Genomic DNA, 26,785 nt, shown 5'->3' with positions numbered 1-26,785 from the left:
GATCATGGCTTGGTCGCCTACACAAAGCTTATGTGAAGATACGAACTCCCCTTGCCAATAAGCCCTTGCAATTGCCTGGAAATTTCGACTCATGCAAGGTGATATTGGCATATGTGCGCCGCACGCCAGCCTTACCACAACAGACGAGTCCAGACCAAATGCCTCAAACACCATCCCCTGCTCAAAATACGAGATTTCCATGATCATTTGACGTTCGGCTCAGCCTCATTATCTTCATCTTGTATACGATGTCGTTCATACCTTCAGGTATGGGGTTGCGGAACTCTCTCCCTGACTTTGTCTACAGCCTGACGGAGCTCGTCCTGGACGAGTCTTAGCTGGAAATTTCCCAATCATCATCACCACATTTAGGACTCACCTTCGATACTTTCCTTGGTGCATAGAACTTCCAACGTTCGTCTCGTCTCTAGGCCCAGAATCAGCATTGGCGCGGCGAGGTGGCCGGAACAGCGGATCAAGCTTACCATTATGCCATACTTGAGCTTGCCATAGTCCCTGGCGAAGATACTGTTGAGCGCTTGCTCCAAGATTCCGCTATCGACATAGCCCGTTTGTTTCGGATAGACAGCGTTATTTACGGTGCACTGGCTAGAGCACTCGGTCTGAGGAGGAAGGGGACTTCCCGACGAAGATGATAGAGGAGAAGGTTTGCGTGCTGGACGACCAAAGCACCAAAATCCCATGCTGTGATGCTGACTGGAACGGTCGGCCACTGGCAACTGTCGAATGGCGGTCGTGAAGTCTTCCACTCGTGATCACTGGATCAGCGTTTACTGTGTGCCTTGCGCAGGAGGCACAGGGTCTCGCAGCGTTATATCACGATTCCGGCTGGCTGCGATTCTCTGAACGGAGTACATTGCGTAGTTTGACCTCCTCCACACTCACGCCAATTGATATGACATCAGTGGTTCGCACTTATAGAAGCGAACATGCCGCTTGTGTCAGATGATTCTGCTCTGATTGCTCTGTTCAGATACATAGCCTCGAATGGCTGCTTTGTGGCCAGAATCACCCACAAGCTGCCAGGCAAAAGTGGCGTCCAAGCCTCTCAAGCCACATTCCTGTGGTCATAGCCTACCCGTGATCAATTGTGCCAGGGCATCCTTGGTACCATGTGTTCTCAGCCTGATATGTTCATCTCTGCTCGCGAAGTAGGTGAAAATTGTAGACCCTCTTTCGTCGATCTTTTTTGCGTGCAACTAAACGACGAAGATGCCCCCAATCGGACAAAGGGCATATCCAAAGTAAGACCTCAGCTCTATCTCGCGCAGCAATCCATAAGGCTCTGTATACTGATAATGAGTGTGCAACAGACGCCAGCTTGGCAAATGGCAGATCTTTGTAGGTGTCTCACTCTTCGAGACGCACCGGCTGGCCGTTAACAGACCACAGTTCATTGCACTAGGTGGCATCATAGGCGTTGGCTTCTTCCGTGGCAGCTCCAAATCACTGGCGACATGCGGGCCCATCGGTGCACTGATTGCCGTTCTGGTCGTGGGCGTTGTTGCCATCTCCGTCATGGAATGCATATCCGAGCTAGTCATCCTGTGGCCAATACCAAACGCCATGGTCGAATATGTGAAGGCCTTCGTTGATGAGGATCTCGGTACTGCCATCGGCGTGATGTACTGGTGAGTCTCCTCCCCATGCGACCGAACATCGGCTAGGTTGCTCACTGCTTCAGGTACACCTACTGCGTCACATTCAGCGCGCTTATCATCGCAGCCGCGGATCTGACCCAGTTCTGGGGAACGTCTTACCTGGTTCGTGCAATGATATACGTGCTGGCTCCGGTCGTACTGGTCATAATCAATGCCCTGCCCGTTCATGTAATGACGGGCCCCACCCCGAGTCGAGTATCATACTGAGAGGGCACAGGTGTTTGGATGGGTTGAGCTCTTTGGAGGCATGCTGAAACTAGCATTGGTGGTGTTTGTTGTCGTGCTCATGTTTATGGTGAACGTTGGTGGTTAGTTTCCTTTCTCTGATCTGCGAATGTTGCGGTTAACGTGCTGCAGTTGGGACTTCTGAGAGTATTGGAACTCAATGTAGGTGCCTCGTATCAGACACACCACACTACCGCTAAGCTGGGCCAGATATCAAGGATAGCGTGCAGAACAACATCAATGTGGCCACGTCCCATTGGCAAGCTGTGTTGTAGGCCATTCCCTCTGATCTAACACTCAATCACTGACAAGGTCCTTAAGTGAAGCAATACCACTTGCCACGTTCGCGTATATTGGCATCGAGCTGCTGACAACCACAGCCTTCGAAGCGTTCGACAATGGTGCATCTCTTAAACTCCCAGCTCGCAACATTGGTTGGTTCTCTGCTATGTTGTACACGTTCGCAACAGGGACTTTTGTTGCCAATGTGTCCTGGCAGGACCAAAACCTTCCGCAGCTCTTCCAGCAGCTCCTCACTCCTACTGACGAGCTCGAGTTCCAAAAGTTTGCTGATGGCCCGAATACCTCAGCGGCGCCCCTGATCGCCTTGATCCGCGCTGAATACTCCATCATTCCCACTGTTGTCAACGCCTGTTTCATATATTCGGCACTGAGTTGCGCTAATACGGCACTCTTTGTGGCTTCCAGGCAGTTGTATGGTCTGACAAGAACCATCACAGTCGAAGAAGATTCGAACGTCGTCCGCCGTATACTAGCCTGGATGAGTACGATCAACCACAAGACAAAGACACCTTGGCCTGCGATCGCCATGAGCGCCTTGTTCTTCTGCTGGCTTCCTTTCATTCGAATCCGTGATACCGAATCCGAATATCTGCAAGATGTATGTGTGACGGCCGTACTTACTTTGAAGCACGTCCGCTGACTTTCATGGACAGGTTCAAGATGCCCTGATCAACGTAGGCTCGGTCTCGTGCCTTCTCACTTGGTGCTCGCAATGCGTCGCATACTTATTCTACCATCACTGGTACTATGACAAGACCTTGCTATGACTCGGAGAGCATCGTGACTGACTGCCGCTTAGGTGTACGAAACATGCTGCGAATATCCAACGGCCTGGGAACTGGAGCAAGTTGCTCGAACCTGGGAACGGAGGCTGGCTTAAAGACTTTCAACCAGCCTGGGGCTACATTGGGGTAGTCTCGACTCTCTGCATAGTCTTTTTCTTCAACGAGATCTGCTTGTGGAATGGCGACCGGCTGACGGTCAAAGCTACCTCCGCATTCGTCAGTGTAAGGCCTCCCACGACAGGTGCACATGTATAAGGCACAAGAAACTGACCATTGTCAATAGCCCGCTGTGGTCTTCGCCATCTGGCTCCTGAAGAAACTCAGCCGACGAGACAGGGGTCGATTCAGCCTGTTCCGCCGCCTAACCACATTCGAAGATTTCGAAAAGGTCCTACGAGGACTTGACGAACTCATCCAGAGTCCTTCGACCACAAAGCAATTCGGCGGCATCAGACTCGACGCCATGGGTCGTGAGACCACGCGTATCGACGAAGCAAGCACCTCACGTTCCGACAGCCACACACCACGGAACTCCGGCATACCCGAGTATAACCCTGATATGCAGCCTGTCTCCAGCAACGATGCCCGCAACTCGTTCGTCAACAGCCCTGCAACGCCGGGTGGACATTTAGAATTGGAGGCACGGACACGTCACGGTGATAGTAGCAGCACGACACAAGGACAACAACAACACCGGCAGGAGGAGTGGCTGTCTGTGCGGAGTGGTCAGGTGTCGGACCCGTACTCGACGTCACCAACGCCACCACCGAACACCTTCTCGCCAAGTCCTTATTCAAGGCCGACTCCATCCACGAGGGGCTTCCTCTCACCGTCGTCGGCGGCGAGCATGACTAGGGCCTCAAGTCGGCCTCATGATGATATTAGTGAGTTAGGGGAGGGTGATAGACGAGCATAGGGACGTCAGGACGTCGAAGTTGAGGAGCGGTGGCCTTCATTCGTCACGATGAAATTGTAGATACAATCTGGTATCGTAGTTACTGATTTATGCTGGAAGCTGGCAGTGTATCTGTAATAATGATGGTGTAAGATGCTACGGCTCAGTTCTCATCACAGGAGTCTCTTTCCGGTAAAGGATGGTACGGACGGCACGGTCTGTATGCAGATTTGCTGTACGCTATCAGCTCTACGAGTGATTGATGCCTTGGCCTCATATTTGTCGCCGATCAATAAAATAACGTCGGAAGTTGGAACGTTAAACACGGCGGCCGTGGATGAGCGGGCACGTGAGCTCGACGCTGGTTTTACCCGTACTTCGTTGCCAATAAGTGGCAACGGCTGTTCTGCCCGGAGCTTGCCTGGGTAAACCCAAGGCCGAGGCCAGTGAGTACAACGCCGCACCTGGGGGAGTTGTAAAACACTTGACACTGTGCAGGCGCCTTGGAGAGCGCGCTCTTGTCCTCGTGCCTCCGTCAGACGATGAAGCTTTGTCCAGCGGCTTGGAAGGCAGGATTGAGCACGAGTCTGTCATCGGAGAGCGGACTCTTTGACTCTCTATCGGCCGGACTACTCATTCTCAAATATTACAGGCTGCGCCGCCACCGTTATTTTGACTTGAGCCTGTGATAACGGTGAGTGCGGTCACACCTGCCTTGGCATCCTACTCGCACCATCAAGCCTCGAACCTGCCTCGCCCCTGACCTAGGACGCTGCCAGCCATCACATAGACTAGTGGATTCGCCATGAGAGAGGGGTTGCCATCTTTTCTGTGGCGGCACCAGCCTGTGGCGGCCGGGCCAGGTCGTCGTGTCGTAAATGCTTAGCAGTTAAGCAAGTTCGAGACGAAACGCTGAGCGCTCAAAGGTTGATCTCTTGTCAGGCCACAGTACGTAAAAAAGAATAGTAGTCCTATCCCATAGCCATCTACTGTCCAGTGAGTCTGAGACCTCCTCATCTTCTAAGCTACATCCTGGCATGCTGACGCTGATCCCTGGCCCAAAGGGGACAATACCGTGAAAGCAGCGAGGATGAATCCGGGCCCTCAGCAGGTCAGCGCTGGGTTGTCGTATCTCAAGGACCCGCTCGAGTTGGAGACGTGGCACTGACTTACCTAAATTTGTACTAAAACAAATTGGGCTTAATGCGTCTTGGCGGACAGCGTTCCCCAGATTTTCGAAAGAGCCAAGTGGGGCAGCCGTCAAGCTCGAGTTCCTACCCCTGCTACGGGATACGCAGCGATCTTCTACAAATAGCTGGGCCTGTTCCAGGCAAAGCAGGCTGCTGATATCGATCTGAGTCAGAGAGTAAAGAAACCCGCTTTAGCCGCGGTCGAAACGCCTGGTCTTGAGACAGCGAGAACGGTAGACTTCTCGCGGTGGCCAGCCCTCCTGCTAAACTACTCACAAAGCGGGTGCTCTGATTAGAGGTAGCTCGCAGACATATCTCGCCTCAAACCGTCGTAGATGAAAATTAGAGAGGCAAATAATATTGGGTATCAATTCCAGGTCCATCCTGGCCGGCAAGAGCGTTGAGAGTTCCGACTTCGATGCACTGCTGTGCGGACCACCAGGCCTACTCCCAATCCTCATCCTCACTTTCCTCCGCTTTCTTCTCCTTCGGACTGCTCGCCGCTCTTGAAGGCGCGCCGCTGACAATGTCGTAACTAGCCTCGCTGTCAGCGACAGACTTTTCGTCGTGTGATCTTCTGCCAGGCTCCAACGTGCTGCCAGTGGGCTTCGGCGTTGCTTGTGCCTGAGATAGCGTGGTTGTGGAGTCGTTGGCGTTTTGGACATCAAGTTTGGCAGGCTTCGAAGGCTGCTCGTCGTCATCGTCGCTGTCCCAGCCAACCTCCTCGTCATCGTTCGCCTTTGCGGAAGCTGTGACAAAGGTCAGTGTCATTTCTTCCAGCGGCTTCTGCTTCCGGAGCAAAAAACTTACCTTTCAACAATTCTCTTCGCGTCTCCTCTTGTGCTTCCAGCACATGTCGCAGGAAGTAATATCTCGTCCAGAAGTCCTTGTATTCCACCTTCTCGGGCACCAGCTCCCCCATCGTCTTTCTTAATTCCGGGTATTTTTCCAGGTCGGCAGCGATGGCGTCGGTCTTCTGATCAATGTCAAAGCCCTGCTTGAAGCTGGTCCACTTCTCTCCAGCCGTCTCCGGATCACTCTCCAGCCCGGTCGGGGTAGTGTGAATAACATGTAGCTGGGCATCGAAGCGGCTTGTGTGGATGACTCGTTTGCCAGCTGCGTCCTTGCTCTCGAACAGAACTTCGGAGGTACCCGAGTCCGCTTCCGGCGCCGTCACTGCGACCGCATCCCTTAGGAAATTCGTGATGTTTGTCCCAAATCGCAGCAAGGCCTCATCGGCTGCATCTTCCGCCTTCTGAACCTCTTTCAGCCGTTTGGCGGCCTCTGCCTTGAAGCGGGTGAGAAAGCCTTCGTTTTCGCGAATCTGCTTGTCTGCCTCACTCTCGCCCTCGACCACCGGTGCTTCCTTGACCGGAGTCGCTCCCGCCTCTTTGGCCGCCCCTTTCTCGTCGATGCTGAGCGACCGGGCACGTGACGCGATAGACTCCTGCAGGTCATTGAGGCCCTTGACCGCATCCACTCTCAGATCTTCAACCTCCTTGACTGCCTCTTCATAGTATGATTGGCTCTGTTTCTGTACATTGCCCCAGAACCCGCCCAGGCGGGTTCCCCACGGCGACGCGGAGAAAGCTTTAAAAGTTTCAGAAAGCTCTGTAGACAGATCTGTACGTTGTTCGGGCTGAGGTCTCGGGGTTGGCGCGTCAGTAGCAGTTGTTGCGGAGGCGGAGTCTTTGGAAGGGGTGGGTGTGGAGGAGCGGGATTGCGATGCATAGATCTGCTCGTTGGCGTAGGCGAGATCCATCACGGGCTGAGAATGAAGGGCACGGAGAGGAAAAGGGAGCAGACTTTGAGGTAGTAAATACCTCTCACGTAAGTGAACCCCGGGCTGTCGTCGACGTCAGCTTGACGGTTGGGAGTGAGTATGGGGCTAAAGGGGTCCATGCGTTGCACGTGATCTGACCCTCGTTCCGCCTTCTGAGTGAGCAACGCAGCATCAAGGAGAAAACAACGTGTGCATGGAGCGGCAATAATCTTTGCATTTCATATCTCTATCTGATGCAACAATTGTCTAGGCGGAAGAAGACTAGCTCTTCGCGTCTTGAGTATGCAAAAACTGCTCTTGGTCTGGCATGCCGCACCACATGCTATCATCTAATCATTCCGGTCATGACCGATTCTTCAAGCAGCACAAACTTTTAGTCATCGAGGATGAGCTTCGTGATCTTGCCCACAGCGATTGTTTGGCCCTGGTCTCTGAGAGTAAATCGACCAAGTTGGGGATAATCCTCGAAGCGCTCGACACAGACCTTTCCTCCGCCACTGGTTACCTGTAACCGTGCAATAATGTTCTGACCCTTGGCTGCGAATGGGGGTGGCTTCTTGCTCTTGCGTCCGGTCTTAGGCTCAAGCTTGTGCAACAAGGCAGCAAACGTGACTTCTTCAGTTGCGGCGTGGACGTGCAGGACACAATTGAAACCGGCGGACAGGATTGACTTCAAATCGACGATGCTGATCTGGGCCTCGAACTCTTTGACACAGTGTACCAAACGCTTCGGTGAGCAAAGAACAAAGCCAGGCATGATATCTTCCTCTTCGATACCTCTTAGCCGGATGCGGACCTGGTCACCAGCTGTAGCGTGCGGGATTTCCTCTTCGGTCTCACCATACAACGCTGAAATTCCGACGTCTTCCCTGTTCGGCATCATGATGTAGTTGGAAGACTTTTGAATGACACCGGCCTCGATACGCCCTTCGATCATTGTTCCTAGATCTCGATACTTTGCGCCGATGGGCATCATGAAAGGCGCGTTGACGTTACGCTGGATCTTGGCCATGCCGTCTAGGTGCTCAAGCAACGAGGGAGTATTCGACCATTTAGCAGCCGAGTCGGGAATCTTTTCCTTCACACCGAAGCCCGTCTGTGCGGAAAGTGGGAGAAAGGTCGAATCTAGGCCAATTCTCTTTTTCAGATATGGCTTTAGCTTGCCAACAATCTCGTCATATCGTTCCTTAGACCACTCAACCGTGGGATCGTCCATCTTGTTCACGGCCACAACAAGTTCCTTGGCACCAGTAGTCTTGATCAGCATAGCGTGTTCTTGCGTTTGTCCACCCTTCTCGAAGCCAGTCTCGAATTCACCCTTCCGTGCAGAGATAACCAGAACAGCGATGTCAGCTTGCGATGCTCCACTCAACATGTTAGGGACGTATGTCTTGTGACCAGGAGCGTCTAGGATAGTGTAACGGCGCTTCGAGGTCTCGAAGAAGCCTCGGCCCACCTCAATAGTCTTGCCCTTGGCGCGCTCCTCCTTGTTCAAGTCCATGACCCAGGATATGTACCATGTTTCTCGGCCAGCATTCTTTGCGTCGTTCTTGTACTTCTCTAGCGTGCGCTCGTCGACCATACCGGTTTGGATGAGCAGTTGACCGCCAAGGGTAGATTTGCCGGCATCAACATGGCCAATAAATATGATGTTGACATGTTCCTTGCCATACATCTCTTCCAGGACTGACTCATCAACATCGGCTGTTTGTTGAGCAGCTAGTTGTTCCGCAGTGGCGCCTTTCTTCCCAGACTCGCCGGGAGTTGGAGAGTTCTTCCCGGATGATGGAACAGGAGATGTCCTGCCCGATGGCTTTGCACCATCCTTGACCGCTTTTGCTGCCGCTACTTTGGCTCCCTTTTCGGCGGGTGTACCTTCTTTGTCCGTAACGGTATCGGCCTTCTTCACTTCTGGCTTGGTCTCTTTCTTTGGTTCGGTCTTCGGAGCGGCAGGAACACCGATTGATAAGACCTTAGCCTTTGGAGGCGCAGCGGCAGCAGGTTTCGGAGCCTCTGCAGCCTTTGGCGCTGGTGCTGGAGCGGCCTCTGTGGCCGGAGCAGGATCGGCGCCACCTCGTTTGGCGATGCTGATAGGTGCGCCTTGTCGGGGTTGAAATTGACTTGGTTGTTGCTGGTTGTATTGGGGAACTTGCCCACCCTGGTTGAACTGCTGTTGGCCGCCATATTGCTGCTGTTGGTATTGTGGGTACTGCTGATAGCCTCCCTGCTGTCCATACTGGGGGAATTGAGTGTACTGCTGGCCACCGTAGCCACCATACTGTTGTTGTCCGTACTGTGGAAACTGCTGGCCAGGCTGAAATGACGTGGCGCCGGGCTGGAAGGAGGAGGCGCCTGGCCGAAAGGTGTTGGCATTGGCGTTGATGTTCATGTTCATGTTCTGCGCCTGGCGCGAGAGTTGCTCATCTTGCGCCGCGGCGTCTTCCCAAGAGTCGTAATTTCCAGACATGATGTCTCGTGCTGTGGAAGGATGGGGAAGTGAGAAGGAAGAAGCAGGGAAAAAACCTCTGCTTATATCGGCCGAAGATGGCAAGAAGGCACCGAGATGAGCACGACTATGCTACAAGCCTTGAGTCACTGCGAGTCCTCGTGTTGGGTAGACACAGAAGCAGGTGCCCGCAGATGCAAGGTGGGCAGCGGTCACTCGATTTTCGGCCCCGCCGCGAGCCCGCCATGACTGAATTTGGCTCACGACTGTCACATTTATGTCTTGGCATAGCCTCGCGACTGCCGACCAATGACGTTGCCTATCGCGTCTAGTTCACCACACCTGTTTGCGCGTCTTTCGAGTAAACACTAGTACATAACGTCACGGTAGATTCACTGCACTTGATATCGTCTGTCGGAGTGAACTTGATGTCGCTTTAGTTCTCTTGCTTGATCGATTGAACCAGATGTGGAAGATAATATCGCTCACTGTCAGTCTTGATAGCTCAGTACCCGGTGCTGCACTGGCAGCCTGCCAAACAGAATGGACGTACTTCTAGGAAAGGTCACTCAACAGGCTATGAACTATGCCATCCGCTCTGGTATTGCTCTGACTGCTTCCTATGCGATCCAACAATCGAACAAATTACTAAGACATGTCCCACGAAGTACGGCCAAGGACGAACTCTACTCGCTACGACAAAAGCTACAAAACAAAGTCCAGATCGTCTCCCCAGCCATTGACATGATCGAGCTCCTCGCAGCAAGAGGCAATACCTCTTTGGAATCCGCTCTCGTCCTCACCAAAGACCTTAGGTATGAAATCCAGACTCTGGGTCAGCGCCTGGCCCGCGCCGCTCAAGCTGTCGAGACAAGTGCAAAGACCCCGCAAGCCAAGGCCGCTGCAGAACTTCAGCATGAGCTCGAATTGAAAGGAATTGTGGCAGATATCAAGGCCTTACTGGGGCACATTGATGATGCTCTTCCCTTGATCAACCTTGCAATAACGACTTCCGGCGCTAGCCTCTCCACAAACCTGCCTCACACCGTCTCTCCATCAAGATTGCTCCAGGCCAGCCATTTTCTTAGTATGGGTGATACACAATACTCCATGTCTCCACACACAGCAAGTCAGATCGGCCCAACATTCACCTTAACCGTCTACATGCTATTCGCTGGTCACAGCCGGCCTCAGACAGAAGAAGATATGCGTGAGACGACCTGGAAAGAAGTTATGCATAAGGCTCGTGTCAAAGTAAGGCGAGTGCCCATTGACACCCTCGTCGGTGGTGGCTTAGGTTCAACAACGAAGTCTGATCTCCATGAAGCCAACTTTCCTGCCGACGCGCGCTCGGACGAGTTTGCCTATCAACTTGTATTGGTGGAGGATCTCGATGATGATCGTGTTCACGATTTTGAGGACGATCAAGTTCAGCCTGGGCCATTTGACGAAGTTGCTCTTGCTGGCATTAGAGAGAGCCTGCCAATCCACGAAATCTCCAAGATATTCTACGCCGATACGAGCAAGGTGCTCAACATCGGTACAGACGCAGAGGCTAATCATCCAGTCCTCCTGCTCAAACGTGACATCAATGCCATACCACCTCGGCGCATGATGCATCGCACGGATGGAGACGGTGCCCAGGAATCCAATGACAGCTTGCATCCTCGAAGACCCAGCCTCACACCTCACCATAACGACCCCTGGCACTTACCGCCCTCGTTGGATCCTGAATGGATAGCCCTTGAAGTCTACTCCACCGACGGTCTGGAAGGTGATGATGCATCCTCAAACGGCGATGTGACCGACACTTCCATCAATGGCTTTCGGCCGACACCCTCCCTAGACGAAGAAATATCTCACTTGCACATCTCCTCTCCCTCCCCCGCATATGCCAGAGACAGCCTCTCACCGAGCGCTGACGCCCGGCCGCTACCTCTCTCCACCTCGCAAACCTCCCACCTCGCCTCGCCCGGTCCCACCTCTCAAGCTTGGACACCTCAGATCCGCACCTCCCTCTCTCTCCTCGAGCTTCTTCTGCGCTTGACCTCGCTCCAACAATTCCAGCAGCAATCCCACCTCTCCATCACCGACGAGCTCCTCAACTTCTTCCTCGAGGAGTCCGCCACCACCGGCGCCGGCGGCGACGAGAACTATCGACAGGCTCTACGTGCCGACGCACGGCGACGTGTAGGCTGGGACCCCTACGACGAGAGCCCCATGAAGCGGCGCGGCGAGGACTACCAGTACGGCGGCGGTCCTGGGTGGTCGTCGCCGGCGCCCTCCGCCAATGACTATGCAAGCCCCTCAGGCTCTGAGAGGGAGGGCACCCAGCCGTCTCAGGGGCCGCGTGCAACACCGGTGAGGGGCCAGAGCTACAACGATGGATGGAACCCGAGCCCGCGCCCGGGCAGTGTGAGTGGTCTGCAGACGAGGAGTATGACGAGAGCGTCGCAGACTCCGAGTCAGAGTCCAGAGCCGGCTAAAGGGAGAGAGCAATGGTTGAGGAGGGATAGTGGGAAAGGAAAGTCCGCCGGAAGTCCTTTGAGGCCGGGAACGGGGAGGAGTGACGAAGGATTGGGGACTAGTCCTGTCAGTGGGATGGATGGTGTGAGGAGTCCTTAGAGAGGGCGCTTGCGGAGGAGGTAGCAGGACCGCATGGAGTGGCGGAACCCAAAGCGGGTGGAGACAGGAGGGGAAGTTAGAATGATTAATGAACGTACGATACCCTCATTGAGCGATTAGCGTTGGCACCGGGGCCTGTGTCTACAGTAAAGAATCTGAAAGGAAAATGGCTTGAGTTGATGTTTCGTTTCTTCTGGCGGGATCAAAAAGCTCTCTGGCTTCACTTCTATCAGGGAATCACATCCATTGCCAAAGAAGATCCTATAGAGACCTTACGCGCTATCGCAAGCCCCTCCAGCTGAAAATGCGTAGATGGGGGCTGTAGGCCCTATTGCATAAACCTGACATATGCTCGTGCTTTTGAGTCGACACATGGGAGAATTCCAAGTCACTGAATCCGTAACGCCTCGCTGAAAGCAACACTGAGCCTCGCCTCAATACCAAACATGCAATACATTTAGCGGATGCCCATCTGCGCCCTCAGTGCCATGATCTGCGATCTCTCTGTCGGTGGCAAGCTGTCAATTGTTCTCTGATCCATGGCCATGACCTGTTGCAGTAACTGCTCTTGAGATAGTGGCGGAGGCGCCTGTTGTGGCGGTGGTTGGGGTGGGTAGGCTTGAGGCGGCGGACGAGGAGGCATCCCAGGCATGCCCTGGGGTGGGGGAGGATACCCAGGGTATTGCTGTGGGGGTGGCTGTTGCGGGACCGGCGCGGCCTGTTGCGTAGAGGCTTGTTCGACGACTTGAGCCAGGATCTTTGGATCGACAAGATTCATGAGGATCAGCGCCTGGAAGAGCGCATAAGACAATTGTGGAGCGGACTTTAGGATCTCGGTCGCCCGCTGTGGCTCTGATATAGCCATGGCTTTCATCTGAGTGAGGACATCCAGGAGCTGCGGGGCCGGAAGCTGGTTGAGGGTCTGAGAGATAGCATCGCTGCACTTGAGGTTCGGTGGAAGGTCGACGCCGGTTGGGAGGGGGGGCACTGGTGCAGCTTGCGGTACGGCATTGTCTTGCTGGGGTGGCCCTGACTGATTATCTTTGGCATCGCTGCCGCTGGGCCAGGCTACGCGCAACTTGCGTCCACCGACTTCGTGACCATCAAGATTTCCTGTATTTGTTAGTCTATTGCTGACTTCGCTTCCCCAAATCAATACTTACGAATAGCACTCTCTGCGGCATCGGGATCTGCAAAGTCGAGGAAACCGAAGCCTTTAGATCGGCCAGTATCTTTGTCGGTGATGAGTCGAAACTTGAGCACTCGACCGACTGGCGCAAATATGCTCACAAGCTCCTCCTCTGTTATGCTGAACGCGATGTTGCCAACGAAAACGGACGAGCCCGGCTTTGCTGCCATGGCAAGATCCCAGGACTGGCGCGAGTCCCCGTTGATAAAATGAAGGAGATCACTTATATGAGGGACGATCAGGCGGATCAGTACCAGTCAAAGGATCCTACGCAACACGCGATAGGTAAATGGGAAGCGTAATTCTGGCACTGTTTGTGGTTGACAGATTTAGAGGTCTCTGCACGAGCGAACTTGGGAGTCGCAGGCGCATCGGCAAGCATTCCTTTTCTGGAAACGCGGAGCTCGATTTCAATTGTATGATGAGTCCATCGCAGCCTACGACAACGCCGTCGCCTCGTCTCTTTCATCCCTCTCAAGCTCTTGAACATCTTGGACTTCGCGGAGAAGGCCACTTCTCAAGCTCGACTATCGAGTCATCCCTCCGAGCCAGCCAATCGAGTCTGCAAAAGCTCTGCAAGGATGGATCCAAGAGAACAGTTCGAAAGACTGCAGCGAAATCTGCAAGCTCGCGGCCGCGGCTTTGGCGGCGGCGCTGCTGGTCCTGGCGGACGTGCTTTTGGCGGACTGCTACTTCTAGGCGCCGCGGGAATTGTTCTTTCAAATTCTCTGTTCAATGGTGCGCACCAAAAGCTGCGGTACATCTCATGCTAACAGTCGGCAGTTGACGGTGGCCACCGAGCTATCAAATACACCAGGCTTGGGGGTGTTAAACCCGACATCTATAGCGAAGGTACTCTAAAGACATTTCGTGGCTCAACAGTGGCTGACATGCACAGGCACACACATCCGGATACCCTGGTTTGAGACCCCGATCGACTACGACGTGCGCGCCCGTCCCAGAATCGTTTCATCTCTCACTGGTACAAAAGATCTGCAGATGGTAAGTCGAGCAAATCGAGCTTTGGCACAGTCGTTGATTTGTCACCAGGTGAACATCTCCTGTAGAGTTCTATCTCGGCCCAACGTCCCGAACCTTGCCCAGATTTACCGAACCCTCGGACAAGATTACGACGAGCGCGTTCTTCCCTCCATTGTCAATGAGGTTCTTAAGGCTGTTGTCGCCCAATTCAACGCCAGTCAACTCATTACTCAGCGTGAGAGCGTTGCGCGGTTGGTGCGCGAGAATCTCTCGCGCCGTGCCGCTCGCTTCAACATTCTCCTAGACGACGTATCTCTGACTCATCTCGCCTTCTCTCCCGAGTTTACTGCGGCTGTCGAAGCGAAGCAGGTTGCTCAACAAGAAGCCCAGCGTGCTGCGTTCGTGGTCGATCGCGCAAGACAAGAGAAGCAAGCGACGGTCGTTCGGGCCCAGGGTGAGGCTCGTTCAGCTGAGCTCGTCGGTGAGGCGATCAAGAAGTCGCGAAGTTACCTGGATCTCAGGAAAATTGAGAATGCCCGACAGATCTCGACGATCCTGGCCGAAAGCGGAGGCAAGAACAAGTTATACCTCGACTCCGAGGGTCTCAGCTTGAACGTGTATGATAGGGCGGACAGGGCCAGCCCCAAGTAAGCTCAAGCCATTGTACTACGACTCGATACATCAAAAAGGCGCTGGAGTGGTTCAGCTTTCGGCTTGTCTAATTAGCGGCACCTTGTCAATGGACACTTCACTCGATATTCAATTTTCTGTCTCTTCCTCTTCTATCCTCCTTCCTGGTGAGCCTTCGTGCTGCATTCTGGCGGCTACGTCTCTCTCTTCGTATCTCTTAAGCCTGGAGGAGTCGGGCTGTTAGCGTGTGACAGCATCAAACCTCTCTTGCCTGTCGCCATCAATGCCAAGAGTATTCGGTGGCCCAGATCGTTTTGCAGCTTCACCCGGGCAGCAAAAGGGGCATCAGCCTTGCATGATGCCCGTCTGTTCGAGTCTTCAAGCACAGATCGCACTCTTGTCCGTGCCACATTAGCCCCTTTCAAGACTTTCTTGGTTCGGGAGACGCTGGTATGTTGAGATTCGCGAAAAGGCTACTGATGTAAGCCGATGCATATAAACGCAGGACTTGTGCACTTGTGAGGTTCAGGCTGATGTTGGTAACACTTTCAATCCCATTACCAGGTCCCGTAGAAGTAAAGTATGTACATGCGAGGAGCAAGGCGAGAGATTGTGGATACAAGATTTCCATCGAAGCAAAAGCTATGCACTCGTGGAAACGATCAAGGTGGTGACTCGTCCCACTGGGCCACTTGGCTAACGTACTAATAGGAGGAAAAAGGAATGATGAATCCCATGTTGGATACTATGTGCTCACAAACAGATGAAACGTAGTTGAATGGCAGCCAGTGGCTACAAGTGTGCGTGGCCTCCCAAGTGTCAGACATCTTGCACTGGCATGCCATCCGGCTCACTTGCCTGGTAGGTGCACTGCCGGATCTGAAGCAGAGCCTAATGGCCCTTAGGTCCTGAGTGCTGAGCAAGATCCAAGGATCCTGTGCTTGCTCAGCACTTAGGACCCAAGGACGCCCTCTATCTATTCAGTCAACGTATTGCTCACTAGACCAACTAAGAGTGGACGATGTCGAGAGCACAGTCGCCAAGTTGGATCACATGGCACAAGGAACACTTGCTTTTCGAGTTCGGTCATGCGTCAGTGGTAGACATCACGAGGGGCAAAAGCTGTGATCCAGGGATTACAGAAGAATATCAATCCATTTGCTGACGATAGAGTGTTCCTTGCTGTGTCGTCCGTAGTAGCTTTGCCGTCGTTCCAGGTCAATGTGCTGGCGGATAGTCGTGGGCGGCTATCAACACCGAGACTGCATATATATCATCCCAGAAGCTCGCACCTGGGCATGAATGTCTTAGTTACCACCATAGCCCAGTGCTGTCCGTGAAGTACCTACCTGTAACTTAATGATAGTATGTGGTGTTCAGTGACTTCCACTGCTTCTATGTCTGTAGTCACTGTCCACCGATAACCCGGAGAGACAGCTAGAAATCACTGTTGTACAGATCGTGTCACATTGACCGAAGATGTGCACTAAATTTGTTTGGGTTCCCAGTTGGCCTGGACTCATGTCCATAAATAAATCATGGATCTGTTCCTCCTTCGTCCTTCGTAAGTCACGCGTACTTTAGTAACGACAACATCGTCCCTTTTCCAGCATTGAGGATCTGGACAATACGATGACTTTCATCATGCTTCCCCAAACCATGATTCTCGTTAGTAGCAACTACCACTGTTCGCAGCAAGGAACCTGACACATCCGACCCTTCGCCGTGGGAACAGTACACCGCATTTGGGATCATGAACAGCATCATCGAATTTCGACCCAAAGGCAGTACAAGCCTAATCCTTGCGACGAGCATCCCACGAGTGACGGCATATCTTGGTCCATTGTAAAAGGCAGGTCGCGACTGACCTGCGCCGTTGGCCATCAACCTCCCGGACATCTGGGATCAAGGGCTCTACCACACCACAACCTCTGACAGCCGATCATCTGCGATTGTGATGAGCACACCATGCAGCGAGAAGCTCATTCAGGCTGCACAGATCCTCGATGGCCCAACAAAGAGCAGGTGAAGAGGTTGGGCAGCTAGGGTAGGAAGGTTGAGCGAGCCAAGCCGGCAAAAGGGTTTACCCGATGCCTAGCGTGGTTTGCATCTTTATCTTGACGGCACACCTTCTCCAACGTACTCACTCCTTACCACACGCACAAACATTATTGTGTGCACCATGGCACCAAAGCATGCCACAAGGGCATTTATGCGATTTGGGCGAACAAATTGTATCCGACGAGAAGGTGCCACACCAGCAGCGACGAGGCTGAGGCCTTTCTTGAAGCACATCGGCATCGCCCCCGTCTCCAGCATGATCTTGGTCTGAGGATGGCGGCGGGCGGCGTACACCAAACGTCATAGCCCACAATGCTTGTGCAAGATCCTTGGTGCTGATATCACCAACGCAAATCAGGTATGTCGCCGTTCCGACGTATCATGACATCCCCCAGGATTCAAAGCTTTCTTCTCAAGACCGGGAGCCCTGGCTGCGATACTGCCGTCGACTCTGTCCCTGTAAGTTTAAAGCATGCTCTGCCCAGAATGTCTGTGCTGCCCATTGCATCTGGAGGTCGTCCTCGAGCTGCAGCCCGGGGTAAAGCACTCGAGGGAGATTGAAACACTCTCAACACAGTAGTCGCCCTCAGTGACGACCTCTCGCCCTTTTCTCGCCACATGCCTGGATGGCCGAGGAATGATCCGCATGGCTGCACAGGGTCGGACCCTGATCTTTGTCATATTCGAAGGGGGTTATGGAACTCCCAGCACAAGGTCATGCGTTGCGGCGCGATCTTCGACACAAGGGGCGGACGTGCTCTTTGCTCGCGGCTCTCATGCTATGCCTTGATCCATAGGCCTGGTATATTTCGGTATGTGATGCCTGCACCGGCGATCAAGTGCGCTGTCGCCTCACGGACTCGAGATCGCAAGCAGCCGCGTCAGCCATTTCGATCGAGGTATTGTTGGAGAGGTGGGCCCTCCCTGAGTTCGTTCGCTTCTGTTACAAAAGCTTTGTTAGCAGTTACTGGCGCTAGACTCGCAATACCTTGGTTGCGCTCGATGATGAAGAGCATCGAGTTCAGGCTGCCGTCCTCAGCTCCTCATACTGGTGGTCGAAGACAATGTTGCATGTTGTGAATGCTTTGTCGAAGTCGAGTTGTCGAAGTCGAGTGAAGCGTAGTCGGCCAGGACATCGCAGCTCGACAACTGCAAAGGGCTCGAGGCCGCAGGTTTGCTGTGCAGCAAGGTCTTGGCATTGCTTTCGCCCTGCGGCTATCCGCCGCTTTGTTGCGTTCTCTCACAGCCACCGATCAAGCACCTTTTCTCAAACACAGAAACTGAATCTTCTTCTGCATCGATCATCCGACATTGGAAGAAATTGGCCTTTGGAACTTGGCTGCTGTACGCTATCCTCTCTTCTTGCGAGACAGCAGCACGTCTAGGACTCATCACACAGTCTTTTTCCTTCGACTTCAATCTCGGTTTTTCCCTGGCCACAACCACCAGACCGCAAACCTAAGCACATAACTTCCCATCCTCCTTCCATAAGCAGCTCGCAAGCAAACCCAAGTGCCTGTACGCGAGTGCAGCGCGCTTCAACAAGGTAGCAGCCTTGCCGCCCACGATCCCAACACTGTTGCCTCGGCCGCAATCACAACTTGCATCCCCTACTTTCTTTCCTGGTAAGCTTCCTCGCCGAATATGTTGATTTCTACACATCTTGACTTCCATAGCAATACTTAGAAATCCTGTTCTTTCTGGCTTGTCCACCTGCTGCTTTGCAACCTTGCCGATCGCCAACTTTGGCTGCAGCTTCGGCAGTACTATCTCAACCAGGCTTTCCACCATAGGATTGCCTTAGGAAATCCGCACTGGAGCTCTCAGTTTCAAGGAACACTAACGACGTGCCTACTTCGAAATGGCCTCGGATCCTTCTACAAGCGCGAAGATAGATGACATCCTCTCGATGTGCGAGGTCTTCGGCCAATCTCTTCGTGCAAACACAACCTCTGACAGCTTCGAATCCGGAGACATCACCGATCCGAATCATTTGGCTGATTCCGCTCCTGTCATAATGCCTCAGAGCCTTGATCGTGTTCGTGAGATGCCGCACATCCCGGCTGCGCCCACGAAGACGCTGACCGACTTCAAACCAATTGCACTAAATCCCCAAGGTCTCGGCTCAGATACCATGACTGTCAACCCTGCTTCTTATGATCGCATCTTCGAAGGCGATTGGAAGACCCAAAAGGAGGACGCTGGCGATGGCGATGGCGATGGCGATGGCGATGGCGACCATGAAGACGTCAACGGCAACACTGATGAAGTTCCCAGACCACAGCTTCGTAATGGCTATGACTACATCAATGGCTACTCTCCCTCATTCATCATTTGCGTGCAGGGTATCCTGAATATCGATGACGATACTCCGGTTTCCAGCTTGGGCAAGGGCGGCAGCAAAATCCACCAAGTGAAGCAAGGTAATGGCGACACCACCACAAACAACCAAAGCACTGCCGGCCCTTCTACCAGCGACCAGCGCCCTGCCAGCGCCCGTCCCAAAAAGCCACGCAAGCCCATGACGGTTTCCAAAGCCACACACAAACATCTGGACTATGACAATGCGCCGTTGTCTAGTGTCTACGAGATCTTCGACCACATGTCTGAAAAGGCTAAGAAGCTCACCACTGAGTGGGATGGCATGACCGTCAGAGTCTTTGAAGAAGCTTGCAAGGTGCTGGAGGCTTCGCCATTACGCATCTTCACCATGTGCTCCGGCACAGAAGCTCCGATCTTGGCCATGGACTTGGTCAAAGAGGCTCTCCAGCGGAAAGGAACCAAATTCATGTACGAACACGTGGCCAGCGCTGAGATTGAACCCTTCAAGCAAGGCTACATCGAACTCAACTTCCAGCCCCCTATCCTCTTTCGTGATGTCACCGAATTTGGAAAGCCCGTTGCCAGGACGGCGTACGGCGCGAAGAAGAGCCTGCCACAAGACTGCCACATCGTGGTAGCGGGCTCTGCTTGCGTTGATTATTCATCGCTCAATCAAAACCCTAAGCAATTTGGCGAGAAGGGCGAGTCTTATGCTACCATGACCGGGGTCATGAAATACTGCTTGTGGGAAACGCCCGCGATCATTCTACTAGAAAACATCAAAGGCGCGCCATGGCCGCTGATCTGCCAGGAGTGGTATACCACTAACGGATATGATGTTCGCGCCGTGACTGTTGACACAAAGAATTTCTACATTCCTCAAACTCGACAGCGAGGTTACATGATTGGTTTCAACCGTGCCCGGGCTCAGAAGGCTGGTTTCGACACCGCGAAAGCGCTGGATTCGTGGGTGGACTTTTTCAGGAAGTTCCAGCACCGAGCTACATCGCCCTACACCGATTTCATCTACGCAAATGACTCGCCTCAGAACGAGCGAGTACGGTACATGGTTGAAAGCACAGCCGACGCCTCCAAAAAGGAGATCTCATGGGCGCTCTGTCGCCACCGATACGCAAATTTCCGACTGGATAAGTCGTATGGCTCACTTCGACCATACACCGAATGGAAGGAGAACGGAACCAGCCTGCCACCGGATTTTACATGGCTGACCTGGTTGAAGCTCCAGCGAGATCGTGTCCTCGATACCCTCGACATCGCCCAGCTACGATACATCTGTGATCGTGACTATGACATGAGCTACAAATCGCGCACAGTCGATTTATCACAAAACATCGATCGTGACCTTGACTCCAAACACTGGGGTATCGTTGGATGTCTGACCTCGACTCTGCTCCTCTACGATACGTATCGTGGTGGAGTGATCTCTGGAACCGAATCCTTGATCCTGCAAGGCATTCCCGTGGACGATTTGATTCTTTCCAAATTATCTACAAAACAAATGACTGATTTGGCGGGCAATGCGATGACTAGCACTGTTGTCGGAGCTGCCATATTGGCTGCTATTGCTGCTGGCGTGCAAAACAGCACGACCATATTCCATCGCACCAAAACTGGGCAGAATCCCGCGCTGGACAATTTCCTTGCACTCCCCGAGCTAAAAACCTTACAGCAATGTGCAGAAAGTTGTAAGACCGCAGGCCTAGAAAAGAGAACACTCTCTCTTACTGAGCGGGAGCAACTGAGCGTTGTTGCAGCCAAGAAACTAGCCATGCGATCTCGACAGCTTTGCGGATGTGAGGGCGTTACAGGAATCAAGCATGCCACGAAATTCTACATCTGCCGGCAGTGTGGCCATACCGCCTGCGAGAAGTGTATGGGCCAGCCCCAACATGATTATTGCCCACTTGACATACCAGGCGGTAGAAAAGATCCGGCGGAATTCATGCTGTCCGTCCAGAAAGCATTGCCCCGCTCACTTTCTCTTGGAAATGTATCCGGATCCTTGGCTTCAAATGCCGAGAAGCTGAAGGCTTTCAGTTCTGGAGAGTCGGCGTTCACAGACCCCGATGGGATGCAAATCGACAAGATTGACTCGGTGAAAGGCAATAGTACCTTCTCCCGCGCTTTGTCTTCCTTGCGTTCTCACGACCTCAGTCAAGAAGAAGTTGACGCGCTAAATGAGGAGTTTCGCCAGATGGTCAAGGACTCGATCTCTGAGCCATTCCACTATCGCAGTATCAAGCGAGACACCGCTTGGAAGGTAGAGTATTCTTCACCCAAGGCGCGACTAGTGCTCTCTTTCGAGCCAAAGTTTCGTCCGCTTAGCAAAGACACGATCCTCTACGAGGAGCTTCCGGATGCTAAGTGCTATTGGCTACTCTACATCAAATGTTCCCCCAAGATCAGCCAAGGCAGCATGCTGCGCGAGAAAGCGCGTCACCCTATCGCTCGCATGTGTCCTGTCAATGGCTTGAGGTTCGGGTTATGGGATGCTTGGAACTTCCACGCAGATCTGTCGACAGATGCTTGCGTGACGGGAGCTGGTGAGAGCATCCATGCAATGGAGAGTCGGACCGGAATCCTGGACCCCAACTTTCAGTCGCTACGTGTGTGCTCAGAGTTGAACATCCACATCAGATCTACACCGCCCATCGAAGCACGGTTCTCCATCGAAGCACAGTCGTGGAATTTTGAGTACCTGCAGGACTGTGGCACCGCCAATGGGCTCTTGTACCGAGCTATGGATGATGACAAAGGCCAGCCTCTGTATTTCTTCCTCAACCCTTATCACCTCCAGGATGCCAAATACGACTCTATGGTCATAGCGACCAGCCATCGGCGCATACCACGGTCTGATTCGCGACTCACCGAATTCGAATTTGCCCCAGGTTGGCGGCCTGTTGCCAAGCACGACGATGGGAGCCAGAGCTCTTTCAAACAAGATGTGAGATGCACGTTTACTGGCCAATGGTCACGACTTGCTGCATTTCCGCTCGTCGTATCGAACAACGAGAAGGACATTTCTGTCTGGGAGCCTAAGACAGCGCCTATCGTATCTGCAAGTTCAACAAATTGCCAGAAAGCATCAGTCCTTGCCTACGCAATTGATCTACCTTCGATCACGGAGGTCATCGACAGCTTCGGTAACAACTCCTCCAAGCTTGAAGATCAGTGTATTCATCTCGACCTTGCTGATAAACGTGGCAAAATGAAACTCTGGAAGTGGATGCTTGGTGCTTTGCGCATACCTGATTTTTTGATTGGGCCCCACAAGGTCACGGATGAATTGTCACTATGCGAAAGCTGCGATACATGCTTCCCTCGCATGCTAGAAATGGTTTGGAAGTGGCACCGCATGCGCATGTCCAAACGCCTGGTCCTCAGACCCGTTGAGGATGAGGAGAACGCTCGGAAACGCGAACAAGCACTCAAAGCGCGGCCCCCACTTGCCACTGCTACACTGCATGTCTCGGAAGGCAAGGCTCATCTTCAACTACAGATCAACATACAGTCTCTAATTCATCGGGCTGTTTCGCCTATGCTATCCGGCAACGCTGGTGTGGAAGCCTGCTGGGAGGTTGCTCCTTACAATGACTTGGAATTGCCGCGCGCTTACAAGATTCCGCGGCTCCAAGACAACTCAAAAGACGTTGAGCATCCGGATCCCACCTCCTTCAAACGTTCACTTTGGCCGTCGCAGAAGACGACGCTGGCTTGGATGGTGGAAGTTGAGCAGGGAGGTCACATCTGGATCGAGCGTAATGTGCAAGATCATCCAATTCAACCCTTGCAATGGAACCTCATCGCACGCGCGGAAACCCGAGTTCCAAGCAAAGGGGGCATCATTGCCGATGGCGTGGGCACTGGCAAGACAACCATTGCATGCGCTTTAGCTGCTCTAGATATCGACCAACAGCCACTAGTCGACACTGATCTCAGCAGCCGGAAAGCGATCAAGGCGACTGCGTTCCTGGTGCCCGACAATTTGGCAGAGCAGTGGGAAGAACAGGTGCGCAAATGCTTCAAGACAAACGCAGTCACACTCCTGGTCGTGAACACATTCGCCGAGCTTGCTCAGTACACACTTGAGGAGATCACGAGAGCCGACATTCTAATCATCTCACTATCTGTTCTCGACGATGCGAAATACTGGGAGTCTGTACAGGCTCTCTGCTACGCGCCAAATGTCCCTACAGCAAGCGGCCGTGCCCATGTGCAGTGGCTCAAGACAACTATGAATGCACTCGAAGAGATCAGCGAAGCTTCTGAACAGTTTGACAACATTGCAAGCATCGAGGCTTGTCGGGCCGAATTATTAAAGAGCAAGCGCCACCTGAAATTCGAGCCATTCATGGGATTTCGCAAACGCGACATGAAAAACATTGACCCTAATGCTCTACAAGTGCCGCAGGTCGAGCTAAATGCAGAGGAGACCACCCAGAACGTCTACCCCGAAGCCGTCGAATCTTTGAATGGTGCAGAAGCTCTAGACAAGGACTGGGAAATTCAGAACCACCCTCTACCCATGAACCATGGCCGGAACTCTGTTGTTGCCCTACTGCACTTGTTCTCGTTCCGTCGCATCGTGGTGGATGAATTTCAGTACTTGTCGCCCAAGATCTATACGGCATTGTTGATGCTGAAATCGCAGAAGACCTGGTTGCTTTCGGGTACTCCGCCAATGGACGATATCGATGGTGTGGACGCTATGGCTAGACTTCTTGGTCTACGAATTACTACCCGTCCAGTTGATCTCATTTCCCCGGGCTTTACGGCTGAAAAGCTCAAGACTCTGCTCAAGGAGACATCGTATGTCGAGGAGTTCGGAGATTACAACCAAGTTTCATCCACGGCGGCCATTAACAACCATCACCAGCTTGCACGCAACTTTTTGTCCACGTTTGCGAGAAGTAATACGGTTACCACCGAAGCCCTGACAGACGTTCAGCACCTCATCATCGTTGAACCTCAAGTCCGCGAGCTGGTCATTTACTTCCTGTTTTACACAGTCCTCAACAACCAAGCGGTCAAGCATTCTGACAAAGATGCAGAGTTGTCGGGCTTGAACGAGATTCTCAAAGACCTGAAGGAAGAAGCGCAAAAGAAAGGCCACCACGAGACGAACATGGCTGCTGGTATTGTTCGCTTGATTGGACAATGCAAGAGCCCCGATATGGCCATGTTGTGCTGCTACGTTGCTGCCGTCTTGAAGACGACCAAGAACGACGAGGACAAGCCACATAGCCTCAACACACTACAAACCTACTTGCGGAATGAAGTCCAAGGCCAGCTACGCTACATGAACGCCATGATTGCAGAGGCTTGCGGCTACTGGCTCAAGGATGTGGATGATCGCGACCTCGTACTGGAAAAAGAAGACCTCGTTCTTTGGGCAGATGAAGTCATTACTGGCCAGCTTGGGGATCCAGATGCTACCAGAGCCATCGATGAGATGCTCGGCCACGCCCAAGACAACAACACCGTGCCGACTGAGATGCTGCACAACAAGCTCAAAAAGCCCAAGGTTCCTCTTGATCCGACGTCTGTTCTCCCCAAGGACAGAAACAAAGAGATGCAGATTCGCATCAGCGACCTTCGCACGGTGTCTGACACACTGGTCCAATCCACCCGGCAATTCCGTTTCGTGGACATCGCCAAGAAGATCTTCAACGGTGAAGATATCACCTGTCCCGCTTGCATGATGGCCTCGGAAACCGAGGACCTCCGTGTCTTGACGACATGTGGCCACGTGTTCTGCAAGGACTGTCTCCAAGTAGCCACCGATGGTGGTTCGGGTGGGCTCTGTCTCGTCCCGGGGTGTTCCTGCATCATGGAAGACTATCTTCTCCTGCCCGCCACGTTGTGCCAGCAAGGGCGCACGACTGAGACGACCGACTACGGCTCTCGCGGAATGGCCATCGCCAAGAAGATCCAAGAAATCCTGGGCAGCAACTACTCGGCGCCCCAAGACACCGACGATTACATCGTCGTCTTCGTGCAGTACTACGCACAGGCCCGAGAGCTGATCTGGGTCCTCGAGCGAGAGGCCATCGGATACGCCGATGCCTGCGTTCCCCCGGGACTTTCGGCAAGCAAGACCACCAAGGCGCTGGCCGAGGCGCGAGGTCTTATCCAGGGGTTCAAGACCCAGGCCATGCTGGGCAACCAGCGGGTCGGGTCTGGGTTCTCCCAGGACCTCGACGGTGGGGCTGGCCCCTACCAGCCCAACAGCAGCAAGCATGTTCTGATCCTCATGCTTGACAGCGAGGACGCTGCAGGCTGGAACCTGCAGGTCTGTTCCCACGTGTTCTTCGCGGCGCCCTACGTCGCGGCAAGCGCGTTCCGCTATCGGAGCGCCTTGCAGCAGGCGACGGGGCGCGCGAAGCGCGTGGGACAGGCAAAACCTGTCCACGTTTACCAGGTCGCGTTGGGGTGGACCAACGAGGTGAACTCGTTGGAGGGCCGTCGCAAGGATGGCAAGGTGGTGGTGAAGGCGGGGGGTGTCGCCTGGTGGGAGGCGAAGGAGGAGGCGGTGGAGGGGGAGCGGGTGGCGGGGCCGTCCTTGCTGGTGAGCAAGGGTGAGGCTGAGCCCGAGGAGGAGGAGTGAGGAGGAAGAGAGCGGAGGGGGGAGGGGGCGGTGGGCCGTGTTTGAGATAGTGGTGAGGGAGAGGATGAGGATGGAGGTGACGGGGAGATGAGTTAGTGTAGAAGTAGAGATCAGGCGAAAGCCATCTCTCGATAACCGAGTTTTGAGAATTCTGTGATTTTGATCGTGATTTTGAAGGGCCGCTGAAAATTGCGGGTGCCCTCCCCGTGATTCATACTGATTCTTGAAAGAGGTTGCTCATATTTGCAGGTGCCCTCCTCGCATACATATGATTATTATCAACGGAATTCGTTAATATTCACCGGTGCCCTCCCTATTTCATAAGGTTCGTTCAGGCGAGGGCCGCCCATGAATGTCAGAGGCATCCCCATGCACTGAACTTTGACCCCTCCAAGATCCTGTCAAAAACGTGGGTGCCCTCCACCTGAGCATGAGACAAGTCACTCTCTTGCCACAAGGCTTCGGATAGAAGGGGTGAAGGGTTTGGTGGAGCCGAATATCTTCCACCAGTCCCAACAAACGCGGGCTTTCACGCGAGCAACGAATCATCTGTAAGCCGAGGTCTTGGGGATGGGTGTGGCCGTGGCAAGGGTCTTGAGACCTCAGATCTCAGCCACGTTTTCTGCTGTACTCACAACACCGCCATTCTAGCTCAGCAGATGAGGGCACGATCTCACAAAAGGGGAGGTACGTTTGATTTACGAGGCACGAATACGATATACGGCAATGTCAAAATGATAAGGCAAATGAGATCCGGCGAGGAGCAAGGGGGATGGAAAAGGCGACCAGCACCGGAGTCCGATTGAGATTTGACGGGCCTTTGGGGGCGGACTCCGAGGGTGTGGCGCCGGGCAAATTGGGGTGCCGAGACCGTGTATAGATAGAAAAGCCGCCCACTGTTGATGGCGATGCTGTGTCTCTTCTGATGCCCCTTCAACGGTGCACAGATGCTGATCGCAAGGACAGTCACAGTCGAAACGCGAAGCGGTTGGCCACAGCGACAGCAGTGACCTTAAGATACATTCACAGTCTGAGGAGTA

The 26,785-nt window shown here is 53.4% G+C and overlaps 8 protein-coding genes across 8 annotated transcripts; 5 read left to right on the top strand and 3 right to left on the bottom strand.

Annotated features, from left to right (window-relative positions):
* Window positions 1-1,233: 1,233 nt before the first annotated feature.
* On the top strand, window positions 1,234-1,656 carry HMPREF1541_05462 (uncharacterized protein; the record flags this gene model as incomplete). Its single annotated transcript, XM_008719802.1, has 2 exons — window positions 1,234-1,265; window positions 1,335-1,656. The coding sequence occupies 2 exons, from the start codon at window positions 1,234-1,236 to the stop codon at window positions 1,654-1,656; spliced, it is 354 nt and encodes a 117-aa protein (XP_008718024.1).
* A 699-nt stretch (window positions 1,657-2,355) lies between these two features.
* On the top strand, window positions 2,356-2,850 carry HMPREF1541_05461 (uncharacterized protein; the record flags this gene model as incomplete). The annotated part of the gene is made up of 1 exon (XM_008719801.1): window positions 2,356-2,850. One exon carries the CDS (start codon window positions 2,356-2,358, stop codon window positions 2,848-2,850), a length of 495 nt encoding a protein of 164 aa, XP_008718023.1.
* A 2,674-nt stretch (window positions 2,851-5,524) lies between these two features.
* On the bottom strand, window positions 5,525-6,842 carry HMPREF1541_05460 (uncharacterized protein; the record flags this gene model as incomplete). Its single annotated transcript, XM_008719800.1, has 2 exons — window positions 5,525-5,829; window positions 5,891-6,842. The coding sequence occupies 2 exons, from the start codon at window positions 6,840-6,842 to the stop codon at window positions 5,525-5,527; spliced, it is 1,257 nt and encodes a 418-aa protein (XP_008718022.1).
* Window positions 6,843-7,236: 394 nt separating this feature from the next.
* Window positions 7,237-9,330, bottom strand: HMPREF1541_05459 (uncharacterized protein; the record flags this gene model as incomplete). Its single annotated transcript, XM_008719799.1, has 1 exon — window positions 7,237-9,330. One exon carries the CDS (start codon window positions 9,328-9,330, stop codon window positions 7,237-7,239), a length of 2,094 nt encoding a protein of 697 aa, XP_008718021.1.
* Window positions 9,331-9,852: 522 nt separating this feature from the next.
* HMPREF1541_05458 (uncharacterized protein) lies at window positions 9,853-11,934 on the top strand (the record flags this gene model as incomplete). The annotated part of the gene is made up of 1 exon (XM_008719798.1): window positions 9,853-11,934. The coding sequence occupies one exon, from the start codon at window positions 9,853-9,855 to the stop codon at window positions 11,932-11,934; it is 2,082 nt and encodes a 693-aa protein (XP_008718020.1).
* A 457-nt stretch (window positions 11,935-12,391) lies between these two features.
* On the bottom strand, window positions 12,392-13,293 carry HMPREF1541_05457 (uncharacterized protein; the record flags this gene model as incomplete). The annotated part of the gene is made up of 2 exons (XM_008719797.1): window positions 12,392-13,047; window positions 13,098-13,293. The coding sequence occupies 2 exons, from the start codon at window positions 13,291-13,293 to the stop codon at window positions 12,392-12,394; spliced, it is 852 nt and encodes a 283-aa protein (XP_008718019.1).
* Window positions 13,294-13,704: 411 nt separating this feature from the next.
* Window positions 13,705-14,755, top strand: HMPREF1541_05456 (prohibitin-2; the record flags this gene model as incomplete). The annotated part of the gene is made up of 4 exons (XM_008719796.1): window positions 13,705-13,861; window positions 13,907-13,975; window positions 14,022-14,125; window positions 14,174-14,755. 4 exons carry the CDS (start codon window positions 13,705-13,707, stop codon window positions 14,753-14,755), a joined length of 912 nt encoding a protein of 303 aa, XP_008718018.1.
* A 3,901-nt stretch (window positions 14,756-18,656) lies between these two features.
* Window positions 18,657-25,745, top strand: HMPREF1541_05455 (uncharacterized protein; the record flags this gene model as incomplete). Its single annotated transcript, XM_008719795.1, has 1 exon — window positions 18,657-25,745. The coding sequence occupies one exon, from the start codon at window positions 18,657-18,659 to the stop codon at window positions 25,743-25,745; it is 7,089 nt and encodes a 2,362-aa protein (XP_008718017.1).
* Between the last annotated feature and the right edge of the window lie 1,040 nt (window positions 25,746-26,785).

The sequence above is a fragment of the Cyphellophora europaea genome (genome assembly GCF_000365145.1).
Source record: "Cyphellophora europaea CBS 101466 unplaced genomic scaffold supercont1.5, whole genome shotgun sequence".
In the NCBI taxonomy this organism is placed as follows: domain Eukaryota; kingdom Fungi; phylum Ascomycota; class Eurotiomycetes; order Chaetothyriales; family Cyphellophoraceae; genus Cyphellophora; species Cyphellophora europaea.
Note: the sequence above shows the minus strand (reverse complement) of the source record. Positions and strands in the feature narration are given on the sequence as shown.